Genomic DNA, 12524 nt, shown 5'->3' on the forward strand with positions numbered 1-12524 from the left:
GTCGGAAACTTTTACCCTAGCAACTCCAGTGGGCCGGCAGGTCGCCCCCTAGAGTGGCGCCGCCATGGTGCTCGATATATACCCCTGCCGGCCTACCCGCTCCTCAGTTCCTTCTTACCGCCGTGTCGGTCGTTGGAACTGTGGAGCGCGGCATTGCTGTCCTCCATGTCCCTAGCTCTCCTTGTTACTACCGTTGTTACTACAGTTGTTAGTCGTAAGTATAGTTAGTTAATTAGTTGTAGTGTAAATAGTATTTGTATATAGTTGTTCGCCGGTCCTGGGCTGTAGCCCTTCCCGGCACCGGGCTCATGCCTGGTTCGCTGGGCTTTAAGCAATGTGCGGCCTGTAAAAAGCCTATGCCAACCAGCGACCCTCACGACGCGTGTCTAAAGTGCCTGGGGGAATCGCACAGGTCGGACAAGTGCCGCATTTGCAAGGCTTTTAAGCCCAGAACAAAGAAGGAGAGAGACCAGAGACTCAGGACTCTCCTAATGGAAGCGGCACTTGACCCAGCAGCTTCGCAGGCCGTGATCTCGACGCCGGCACCGGATCGCACCGGCACCGGAAAGACTCCCCGGCACCGATCTTCCCCAGCACCGGGTGCAGAAACGAGACCATCAACGTCTGCTACTCCAGCCAGGCAGACTCGAATGGAGCGCCCGGCATCGACATCGGCCGCGGCACTACCGGCACCGTCGACTCCGGGTCCGTCGAGTCCGGTACCACCAAGCTCCCCCATAAGATCTGGGGTTGAGCTATTGGTCCCATCCACTCCAGAGACCTTCGCCTCGGCATGGGACCTTATCGCCCTGACTGAGTCGACTCAGCTGCCACCCCCGGTACCTCCGGTGCGGGTAGCATCTAGGGGCAAGCCCATGATGACGGCACCGTCTCGGGACTCATGCTCGTGATCGAGGTCCCGACGCCATGGTCGCTTGAGATCCCGACGCCGCTCGCAGTCCCGGCACCGCTCCCCTTGGCGGTACCGGTCGCACTCGCGGCACCGATCGACCTCCAGGCGGTCACGGTCTGACTCCAGCCGTCGATACCGGCACCGTGAATCTAGGAGCCAGTCTCGCCTTCATTCACCGCGCCGGTCGACCTCCCGGCACCGAGCTGGTGGCAGGTCCCGGTCCCGGTCGACCTCCCGGCACCACGTCGGTGGCAGGTCCCGATCCCGGCACCGAAGCAGCGGCCGGTACCGGTCCAGATCCCGGCACCGAGACAGAACCCGGTCCCGATCCCGGCGCCGCTATGACTCCCGGAACCGAGAAGATCTTCGGTGCCGAACCGCGCAGATTCTTATCAGCCGCGGTCGGCCCCGCCATGGCCTTCTAGACAGACGTCGGTGTCATCTCAAGCGGACAATGTATATGCGCTGGGCACCGACAGACAGGCGGCATTATTCCAGGACCCTCCGCAACAGGACCAGGGTCCGCAGCAGTGGGGGTTTTGGACACCCTGGGCGTACCATCAAGCCCAGGGCCCCCAACAGCTTCCTGCTAGGCCTGCAACGGCGGAGCACAGGGTGCCAGAGGCTTCGTTGTCTCGCCCCCCTCCCTCCCCTGATGGAGAGGAAGGATCGAAGCAGCAGGACCCTGGTCTTGCTCCTGAGACAAAGGCGAGGGCTGAGGGGGACCCCCCACTGGACACTTTCTTGCCAGGGGTCTCCTCATCCTCCTCCCCCGACGAAGCGGTGGCTGGCACTTCCTCCAGTAGCCCTCCTCCGCTAGATCTCAGGGCACACCAAGACCTCCTTAGGCAAGTAGCACAGAATCTGAGCTTGCAAGCCAAGGAGGTCTCTGAGATCGAGGACCCCATCGTCACCATCCTCTCATCCGATGCTCCCACCAGGGTCGCCCTACCCTTCATTAGGACGATCCAGGCCAATGCCAATACAATCTGGCAGTCACCGGCCTCCATCCCCCCTACGGCGAGGGGCGTCGAGAGGAAGTACATGGTCCCCTCCAAGGGCTACGAGTACCTCCACGTTCACCCGACACCGTGTTCCCTGGTGGTGCAGTCGGTGAACGAGAGGGAGGGCCACGGACAGGAAGCCCCAGCCCCCAAATCCAAGGAGGCCAGGCGTATGGACCTCCTCGGCCGCAAGGTCTATTCGGCTGGGGCCCTTCAGCTCAGGGTTTCAAATCAGCAAGCCCTTCTTAGCAGATATGCTTTTAACTCATGGGTGGCAGCGGACAAGTTCAAAGAGCTGCTGCCACAGGAGGCCCGTCAAGAATTTGCGGCCATTCTGGACGAGGGCAAGAAGGTTGCACGAACCTCGTTACAGGCCTCTTTGGACGCTGTAGACTCAGCTGCACGCACCCTCACCTCGGGGGTAACGATGCGCCGCATCTCCTGGCTTCAGGTTTCTGGCCTTCCACCGGAGCTCCAATACACCATCCAGGACCTCCCGTTCGAAGGCCAGGGCCTGTTTTCAGAAAAGACAGACCCCAGACTGAAAAGTCTTAAAGACAATCGGGTCATTATGCGCTCCCTCGGGATGCACACGCCAGGAACGCAGCGCAGACCCTTCCGGCCACAGCAGCAACAGCAGCGTAGGCCATACCCCCAGTTCCGCCAACGGCAGGACCTTAATAGGCGCCGCGGCAGGAATGGAAGGCGTAGACATTCGGGGAACCAAGGGGGGCAGAATCAAAGCTCCTCCAAGCCCCCGCCTGGGCCCAAGCCTTCGTTTTGAAGGTACGCCCGAGGGCGCAATAACAGTTTCCCCCATGGATCCTTCCCCCCCGTTTTCCAACCGCCTTTCGTTTTTCCTCCTGGCGTGGACCCAAATAACATCGGACCGCTGGGTCTTACGCACGGTGCAGACGGGATACCGCCTGCAGTTTATATCATTTCCTCCTTCCCACCCCCCTTCCTCGTCCCTCTTCAGGGACCCCTCTCACGAGCAATTCCTTCGGCAGGAGGTACAGATGCTCCTCAACAAAGGAGCGATAGAGGCGGTTCCGGAAAACGAGAAAGGCAAGGGGTTTTATTCCCGCTACTTTCTGATCCCCAAGGCCAAGGGAGGCCTCAGGCCTATCCTCGACCTGCGAGAGCTCAACAAGTACCTAGTGAAGTTGAAGTTCCGCATGGTATCCCTGGGGACCATTATCCCATCTCTGGATCCGGGAGACTGGTATGCCGCCCTCGATATGCAGGACGCTTATTTTCACATTGCCATTTGGCCACACCACAGACGTTTCCTTCGATTCGTGGTGGGCCGCCTTCACTACCAATTTGCACTCCTCCCATTTGGCCTTTCTACGGCTCCGAGGGTATTCACAAAATGCATGGCTGTCGTTGTGGCACATCTTCGGCGCAGTCGTATCCACGTGTTCCCTTACCTAGACGATTGGTTAATTCGGGGCACGTCGGAGCTACAGGTTTGCAGTCACGTCCGCAGGATCACCGACCTGTTTGCTACCTTGGGCCTCATGATCAACGTAGACAAGTCCACTCTGCTCCCCACGCAGAGGGTGGAGTTCATCGGGGCCATCCTGGACTCCACTGTGGCCAGGGCTCTTCTGCCGTTACCAAGGTTCCAGGCGTTGTCGGCGATCGTTCAGCGATTGCGGGCAGCCCCCTTAACATCAATACGGACATGTCTAACCCTGTTAGGCCACATGGCAGCATGCACATTTGTGACCAGTTACGCTCGGCTCCGCATGAGGCCCCTCCAGTCGTGGCTCATCGCACATTACCGGCCGGCAAGGCAACCACTAGACATGCTGATCACAATTCCCCAGGGGGTGTTGGATTCTCTCAGCTGGTGGCTAGACCAGTCCGTAGTGTGTGCGGGGCTCCCATTCCACCCACCCCAGCCCTCGGTGTCCCTAACGACGGATGCCTCAGATCTTGGCTGGGGGGCCCACCTGGGATCCCTGAGAACACAAGGCCTGTGGTCCCTGCAGGAGGTGAAGCTGCACATCAACATGCGGGAGTTGAGAGCGGTCCACCTTGCTTGTCAAACGTTCTGTCACCAGCTTCGGGGTCGTTGTGTCGCGGTGTTTACCGACAACACGACGACCATGTACTATATCAACAAGCAGGGCGGCACCAGATCCTCTCCCCTATGTCACGAGGCGATGCAACTCTGGGACTTTTGTGTAGCCCACTCCATTCACCTCACGGCTTCCTTTCTCCCCGGAGTACGGAACACGCTGGCGGACTGCCTGAGCAGATCCTTCCTCTCACACGAGTGGTCCCTTCGCCCGGACGTCGCCTTCTCGATCTTCCAGAGGTGGGGTTATCCCCGTGTGGACCTCTTCGCGTCCGGGGGGAACAGGAAATGCCAGGTGTTCTGCTCTTTTCAGGGCAGGGAACCCGGGTCTATAGCGGATGCCTTCCTTATTCCGTGGACGACCCACTTGTACTACGCGTTTCCCCCATTCCCGCTGGTCCACAGGGTCCTTCTGAAGGTGCGCAGGGACAGGGCCCGCGTGATCATGGTAGCCCCGGCGTGGCCCAGGCAACATTGGTACCCCATGTTGCTGGACCTGGCCATAGCCGACCCAGTTCCCCTGCCCCTTCACCCGGACCTGATCACCCAGGAACACGGGACTCTCTGTCACCCGGACCTGCAGTCGCTGCATCTAGCGGCGTGGCTCCTGCATGGCTGACCAGTTCTGAACTGCGCTGCTCCACCCCGGTACGGGAGGTACTCTTGGGCAGCAGGAAGCCTTCCACTAGAGCGACATACTCGGCCAAGTGGAAGCGTTTCTCCTGTTGGTGCGTGGAGAAAGGTCTCCGCCCGATGGAAGTTTCGGTGGCCAATATTTTAGACTATATTTGGTCCCTCAAACAACAGGGCCTGGCGATATCGTCCTTGCGGGTCCACCTGGCGGCTATCTCCACCTTTCACCCGGGTGGGGATGGCCGCTCCGTTTTTTCTCACCCTACGGTGACTAGATTCCTGAAGGGGCCGGAACGTTTATACCCTAACGTCCGACTCCCTGCTCCAACCTGGGATCTTAACCTGGTGTTGTTTCGGCTCATGGGGCCCCCCTTCGAGCCGTTAGCTACTTGCTCCCTACTCTATCTCTCTTGGAAGACTGCCTTTCTAGTAGCTATCACCTCAGCTAGACGGGTGTCGGAACTCCGGGCTCTCATGGTAGACCCCCCGTATACAGTCTTCCATAAAGATAAGGTGCAGCTGAGGCCACACCCGGCCTTTCTCTCCAAGGTGGTCTCAGCCTTCCACATCAACCAAGAGATATTCCTCCAGGTTTTTTTTCCCGAAACCTCACTCTTCAGGCAGGGAGCAACAGCTCCACTCGCTTGATGTCCGTAGGGCTCTCGCGTTCTATGTGGAGAGGACCAAACCGTTCCGCAAATCCCCCCCAGCTTTTTGTGGCAGTAGCGGACCGCATGAAGGGGCTTCCCATTTCTTCGCAGAGGTTATCCTGGTGGGTAACGTCCTGTATCAGGACCTGCTATGACTTGGCCCACGTCCCTACGGGCCGTGTGACTGCGCATTCTACCAGGGCGCAGGCGTCGTCGCTGGCTTTCCTCGCCCGTGTGCCCATCCAGGAAATCTGTTGGGCAGCGACCTGGTCATCGGTCCACACCTTTGCTTCCCACTACGCCCTGGTCCAGCAGTCAAGAGAGGATGCGGCCTTCGGATCTGCAGTGCTCCATGCCGCTACTTCTCACTCCGACCCCACCGCCTAGGTATGGCTTGGGATTCACCTAACTGGAATGGATGTGAGCAATCACTCGAAGAAGAAAAGACGGTTACTCACCTTTGTAACTGTTGTTCTTCGAGATGTGTTGCTCACATCCATTCCACACCCGCCCTCCTTCCCCACTGTCGGAGTAGCCGGCAAGAAGGAACTGAGGAGCGGGTGGGCCGGCAGGGGTATATATCGAGCGCCATGGCGGCGCCACTCTAGGGGGCGACCTGCCGGCCCACTGGAGTTGCTAGGGTAAAAAGTTTCCGACGAGCGTGCACGCGCGGCGCGCACACCTAACTGGAATGGATGTGAGCAACACATCTCGAAGAACAGCAGTTACAAAGGTGAGTAACCGTCTTTTCTCAAATGGGGGGTCGATAAAGGGGGTGTTGTCGCACACAGAGAATTGCTATGTGAAAGGGGTCACCAGTAAAAATGTTTGAGAGCCAGTGTCCTAGATGGTATTAATGCATACAGTTTAGAACAGTTCTTGCTAACAGAGAGCAATCTGTGCAGGGTAATTGCAGTGAATTATAGAAGCCGATCACTATTTTGATGCTTCTACTACTGTGTAAATATGCTTATTAGAATAAAATGCTTCATATGGTGTTTAAGGTATGTAAAATATTCACATATCTTTTAGAATTAACACTTACTTTTTTTTTTTTACTCTCTAGAATTTATTGTTATCCACAATGGCATTATAACCAACTACAAAGATCTGAGAAAATTTTTGGTGAGTAAAACTAGCTGTGTGTCTAAGCTCTGGAATAAAGTTATAATGGCACCTAGTGCTGGTTAAATCTCAAAGTCCTTGATTAGTTGCCTACATTTCTTGCTACTGTGGTGTGGAAACTACAGATGGTAATAGTGCCCAGTGATTTTAACATTCAAAGCTGGAGATGCTTCTGAGACAGCTGAAGACTTTATGGCTTTCATGGTGACCATGGGATTATCTCAAATAGCCATAAACTCAGCTCATATGGCTGCCCATGCTTAGATCTAGTTTGTGGGTGGAGAGTAGAAATTGAAGGGATGGAAATTACCCCTCAAGTCTCATGGACTGATCATACCTTCATGTGTATGAGGTTGGGAATCTTCTCTTCCAGGTTGAAGGATCTATTCTGATGCTCTGGCCTTTGGAGGGTAATGGAAATTGCATTGCCAGCTGACCATTCTGCTAACAGGACTCCATAATCCTTTGATCTTTGCTATTGACAGAGTAGCTCCCCCGTGCCCTGTACCCAGTTTCATACATCCACAGCACCCTGATATATGGGTAGCATGAGACAGATTATACAAGAAAGAAGACTGTTGTGGAGATATTTGTTGTGCACGAGATTGGTTGATAAGACTTATGAATTCTTGTGTGAATTGTTTTTCCTTACTTAGTGAACTGCTTAAATAGGGACAGTCTATGCAGTTACTGTTTTTGTGTGTCCTGCAAGACTCTCCTCTGTTGTCTACATTAACAGTGAACAGCCCCATCACATCTCATCTGCAGATCTCCCTTGCATCCACTCTGATTCCATCCCTTACTCTTTTCCTTTAATTTCTCACTCTGCTCTGTCTCCTACCCTTCACAATACAAGCACATTTTAGTCTCTCCATCTTAACAACAAAAAACCTTGAGCCCATCTGCATCTCCAGCTACTTCCCCATCTCTGCCTCATCCTTTCATCTCTAAGATATTGAATTTCCTGTGTAAATCACTGTCTAGAGTTCTTCTCCAGTCCTGTTTTTGCCCCTTGCACTCCACTGAATCTGTTCCCACCAAGGTGTCTAATGTCCTCATCTCGTGTCTTGATTTACTACATTCTTGTCTCTAGCCTTGACAAATATCCATTCAGAATCTGCTCCTATCCGTTCAGAATGCTGCTGCTGCCAAGATAATTCTTCTAGCCTATCACTTTGACCATGTCATCCCTCTACTGCTTCCCCTTTCTCCATCTCATCAGACATAAGCTAATTGTCTTCATTTTCAAGGCCCTACACTGCTTAGCTCCATTCAACTATCCTCTTTCATTCACTATCGACTTCCACCTCCGATTGGCCCATGATTCCAGCCTCCATCATCCACTTGTTACATTTTCTAACTAGCACCTTAGTGCTTAAAAGAAGCTCCTTGTAAACATCTGCAAAGCTACCGCCCTGTCCGCCTTCAAAACCCTCCATGATACCTACAAAAAACTTGATAACAGTTAAGGTGCTGGTGTGCTGAAACCCGCTGCGTATCAGGCTGACCGCTGTTGTCTCATTATTTCCTTGTACTCTTCTATCTGTCAGTATCAATGTTTGTCTCTTGTTTTACACTTAGATTGTGAGCTCTTTGGGGGCAGGGACTATCTCTCTTGAGTTTGTACAGTGCCCAACACAATAGGATCCTGGTTTAGCACTTCTAGACATTACAAATAATGAACGATAACAACAACTTGGGTTTTTTTGGTTTGCTTTCAGGAAAGCAAAGGGTATGATTTTGAGTCTGAGACCGACACAGAAACCATTGCCAAGCTTGTCAAGTACATGTATGACAACCGCGAAAGTGATGACATTAGCTTCACCACCCTGGTGGAGAGGGTTATCCAGCAACTGGTAATATAGTAATTAATTTTAAAAATTGGTTGATTAAAACCTTTTTTTTTTTTTTTTAGACCCAGAGGCAATGCTTCTGGTGGTGTCTCACATGAAAATAAAAGCTATGCTAAAATATTTGAAAGTCGGAACACTGGAATTGCAATACTCAGCTGACTAATGGTCAGTATAGTCCAACAGGCTGTCTGTCTTCCATATGCTTCAGTGAGTAGTGCAAGAAATCCCAGAATGGACAATTGAAGAATAACCTGTGCGGAGATGTTTCTTCCAGGCAATCAGTGTTTGGTTTATCTCGTGAAGTGCAAGAATTTATATTCTTATCTACTGCAACTATGGATATTGTTCATGTAAATGTTTAATCCTGCTAAGCTTGTAGGCCAGATCTACATTGTAAACTTTTGCTGGCATAGCTTTGTCAGTCAGGAGTGGGACAAGGTATGATCCCTGCCCGACTTAGCTGTGCTAGCAGAAGCCTCTAATGTAGAGGCGCAGCTATGTCAGCAAAACTATGCTTTTATCAGGAAAGATGGTTGCGCTTGCAGGGATGGTTTTACTGTACTGGTACAAAGCATAGCTTTGCTTGTATGGCTGGGTCCTTACTAGCAGTGCTTAGCTGGTATAGTATGCCAGTATTCCTATCTTGATAAAGTGCTTCTAGAGTAGACATGGCTATAGACATGAGATATTGTGGCAATGAGTTCCACAGTTCAAGTATGGATTGTGTGGGGTTTAAAAAAAAAAAAAAAGGCATAAGATTATTGGTAGCAAAAGGGCTCTCCACAGTGTGTGTGTTTGCAGTAGTACATATATTTCTTCTCTAAGTCACAATCTAAAGCCCTGTCTTAGGAGAGCATCCCTGTTTAAGACAGAATTTAAGCTTGTGCTCGAGTCCCACTGACGTCATTAGGACATACTTAAAGTTAAGCCTGTGTTTCCTTTGCTGAATCTGGACCTAAGGGTGGTTGGTTGTAAAACTCCAGTAATGGAAGAAATGCTGACCTCTTGTGGAAACTTTCTTGAAAAGCATGTATGTTTACCTAAGATTTTTTTATTAATATTATGGACAGTCCTGTGCGTAAAAAGAGTAGTTTACTTCCTCCTGGTGCTATTTTGTTCTGGAGACAATTAAGGTTAATAACCATGGAATGCCAGGAAAATGGCAGCAGCCCGAGGCCATGCACAGATTTTCCACGGTATGTGTTCCAAGTGGCAAACAATTTTGCGAACAGACGCAGGTGTAGTACGTCAGCTCACCAAATTCTGAATTGGTGTAAGAGCTTTTATAGTGGTAGGCAGTTAAGCCTAACCAGGGAGTCCTGTTTTTTAAAAATAACTGGCTTAGAACAAGAGAATTAAGCTGGACAGAGTCAAAACTAGGCACCCGAAATAATCAGTGACCATGAAATATGTGCCACCGGGCAGTTGTTTTGTTGAACAAGAATGTTCTTATGGGTGAAAGTTACATGCTGGTGTTTGAAACATGTGGCTGTAAGTGTAGTTTGAAATGGTACAATAATTTGTATATTTCACCTTTCTTTCCAGGAAGGTGCTTTTGCCCTTGTGTTTAAAAGTGTCCATTACCATGGTCAAGCAGTTGGCACCAGGTAAAGATTGCTATTGTATCTCTCAATAGACAGTATTCCCCTTTTAATCACAATAAAGCAAATATATTTTTGGAGGGAGGGATAGCTCAGTGGTTTGAGCATTGGCCTGCTAAACCCAGGGTTGTGAGCTCAATCCCTGAGCGGGCCACTTAGGGATCTGGGGCAAAATCAGTACCTGGTCCTGCTAGTGAAGACAGGGGCTGGACTCAATGACCTTTCAAGGTCTCTTCCAGTTCTGGGAGATAGGTATATCTCCATATATTATCCCCTTTCCCTTCTTGCTGATGATGGCTGGTGTATAAGTCAGAGGAGAGTAACATAGAGGATGATCTTTCTGTACTCTGTGAGAATCTTAATTTTCTGTGTTGCATACTTTTTTCTCCTCTCTTTCCCCCATCTCAGCACAAAACTCTTCAACAGGCCTCTTTTGGAGAAATACTTCAATACCAGATTTGTGGTCAGAATCTCGCTTATACTCCTGTACAACTGGTCTGAAATAACCTAGGTCTCTTGGCCTTTGGGGCATGCCACGAGACAGATCTGTTTGTGAAGGCTGCTGTGGAGGTGGGCCTTGGAGAGAGAAGTCAGATTTGTGGGTCGGGGACTTGTAATGTATGGCAATGGCACCTAAAGCCTTGGAGGGACACCCCTTTTATTTAGTTACTTTACTTATTTTTAATAAATTGAGTTAGTTTGATTTTCAAGTGTATCATGCAAGTGCCTTAATAGGACCTCTAAATCCCACACTTAGACTTTCAAAAGCCAACCAAGAGATTTAGCCACACTATTCCCATTAATTTTAATTAAAGTGTGGCTAAATTCCTAATAAGCTTTGAAAACCATAATTTTAGTATCTGCCATTAGGTGCATATAATGGGTAATAACCATTCAAAGCACTGGCTTGAGCATGCAAGTGCAGGATTTCAGTGCTCATGTTAGGGAATCTTCCCTAGTTTTAAGTCTTTGTTGCTTTTAGCCTTTGCCTTCATATCCCGTTGTCTAGCTCTGTTCCTGGAAAGGGTGAACGCTAAATTGGTATTTTCGTTTGGGGAAGGTCAGTGTGTAACTGAGATCAGAATTTTTTCCTATAACTTGCAGCCTCCTTCACTTTCTTCATAATTCATTGGTTAATGAGATTCAATAAAACCAGCTGGATGAGGTTAATTGGTTTAGATACATTAGTGTTGAACAGCAGTCCCTCAGGGTTAAGGTTTCTTTGTTGAAGCTCGGTGTATCAGGCCTGATCTACACTATGCATTTAAACCGAATTTAGCAGCATTAAACCGATTTAACCCTGCACCCGTCCACACAACGAGGCCCTATATAGCGATATAAAGGGCTCTTTAAACCGGTTTCTGTACTCCTCCCCAACGAGAGGGGTAGTGCTGAAATCGGTATTGCCATGTCAGATTAGGTTTAGTGTGGCTGCAAATTGATGGTATTGGCCTCTGGGTGGTATCCCACAGTGCACCACTGTGACCGCTCTGGACAGCAATCTGAACTCGGATGCAGTGGCCAGGTAGATAGGAAAAGCCCCGCGAACTTTTGAATTTCATTTCCTGTTTGGCCAGCGTGGAGCTCTGATCAGCACAGGTGGCAATGCAGTCCCAAATCCAAAAAGAGCTCCCACATGGAGCGTACGGGAGATACGGGATCTGATCGCTGTATGGGGAGACAAATCTGTTCTATCAGAGCTCTGTTACAGAAGACGAAATGCCAAAGCATTTGAAAAACATCTCCAGGCTATGATAGACAGAGTCCACAGCAGGGACTCAGCGCAGTGCTGCGTGACAGGCGTAACGGAAAGCCAAAGAATCGAATGGTCGCTCATGGAGGGAGGGACGGGGTACTGAGGACTCCAGCTATCCCGCAGTCGCCGAAAAGCATTTGCATTCTTGGCTGAGCTCCCAATGCCTGTGACGTCAAACACATTGTCCGGGGTGGTTCAGGGTATATCTCGTCAATTTACCCCCCTCTCCCCCCATGAAAAAAAAAGGGAAAAAAATCATTTCTTGACTTTTTTCAGTGTCACTGTATGTCTATTGCATGCCGCTGGTAGACGCGGTGCTGCGGCACTGAACAGCAGCATCCTCTCCCTTCCCCGGTGGCAGACAGTACAGTGCAGAAGGACTGATAGTCGTCCTCGTTATCATCCCGTGAGTGTTCCTGGCTGGCCTCAGGTGAGGTCGGCTGGGGGCGCCTGGGTAAAAATAGGAATGACTCCTGGTCATTCCCGGCAGATGGTACAGAATGGCTGGTAACAGTCTTCATCATAGCAACTGGGGGGCTGAGCTCCATTAGCCCCCCCCCCCTTTCATGTCTAAAGAAAAGATTCTGTACTGTCTGGACTATCATAGCAGCTGGAGGCTGCCTCCCCCTCATTTTATCTCACTAAAAACTCTGTTTCTTATTCCTGCATTCTTTATTACTTCATCACACAAATGTGGGGGGACACTGCAACGGTAGCCCAGGAGGGTTGGGGGAGGAGGGAGGCAACGGGTGGGGTCGTTGCGGGGGCAACCCCCGTGAATGGCATGCAGCTAATAATTTCTGCGGGGTCTGACACGGAGCGGCTATGCTCTCTGGTTCTCTGGTACACCGGTTCTCTAGTACACTTGCCCCATATTCTAGGCAGGACTGACTCTATTTT

The 12524-nt window shown here is 50.8% G+C and overlaps 1 protein-coding gene across 1 annotated transcript in view; it reads left to right on the plus strand.

Annotated features, from left to right (window-relative positions):
- The window catches only part of GFPT1 (glutamine--fructose-6-phosphate transaminase 1), a 77741-nt gene that overhangs the window by 38695 nt on the left and 26522 nt on the right, over window positions 1-12524 (plus strand). The window contains 3 exon segments of the mRNA XM_030551978.1: window positions 6356-6414; window positions 8136-8270; window positions 9813-9874. Coding sequence (XP_030407838.1) covers window positions 6356-6414; window positions 8136-8270; window positions 9813-9874 — 256 coding nt within the window.

This window comes from Gopherus evgoodei, chromosome 2 (genome assembly GCF_007399415.2).
Source record: "Gopherus evgoodei ecotype Sinaloan lineage chromosome 2, rGopEvg1_v1.p, whole genome shotgun sequence".
In the NCBI taxonomy this organism is placed as follows: domain Eukaryota; kingdom Metazoa; phylum Chordata; order Testudines; family Testudinidae; genus Gopherus; species Gopherus evgoodei.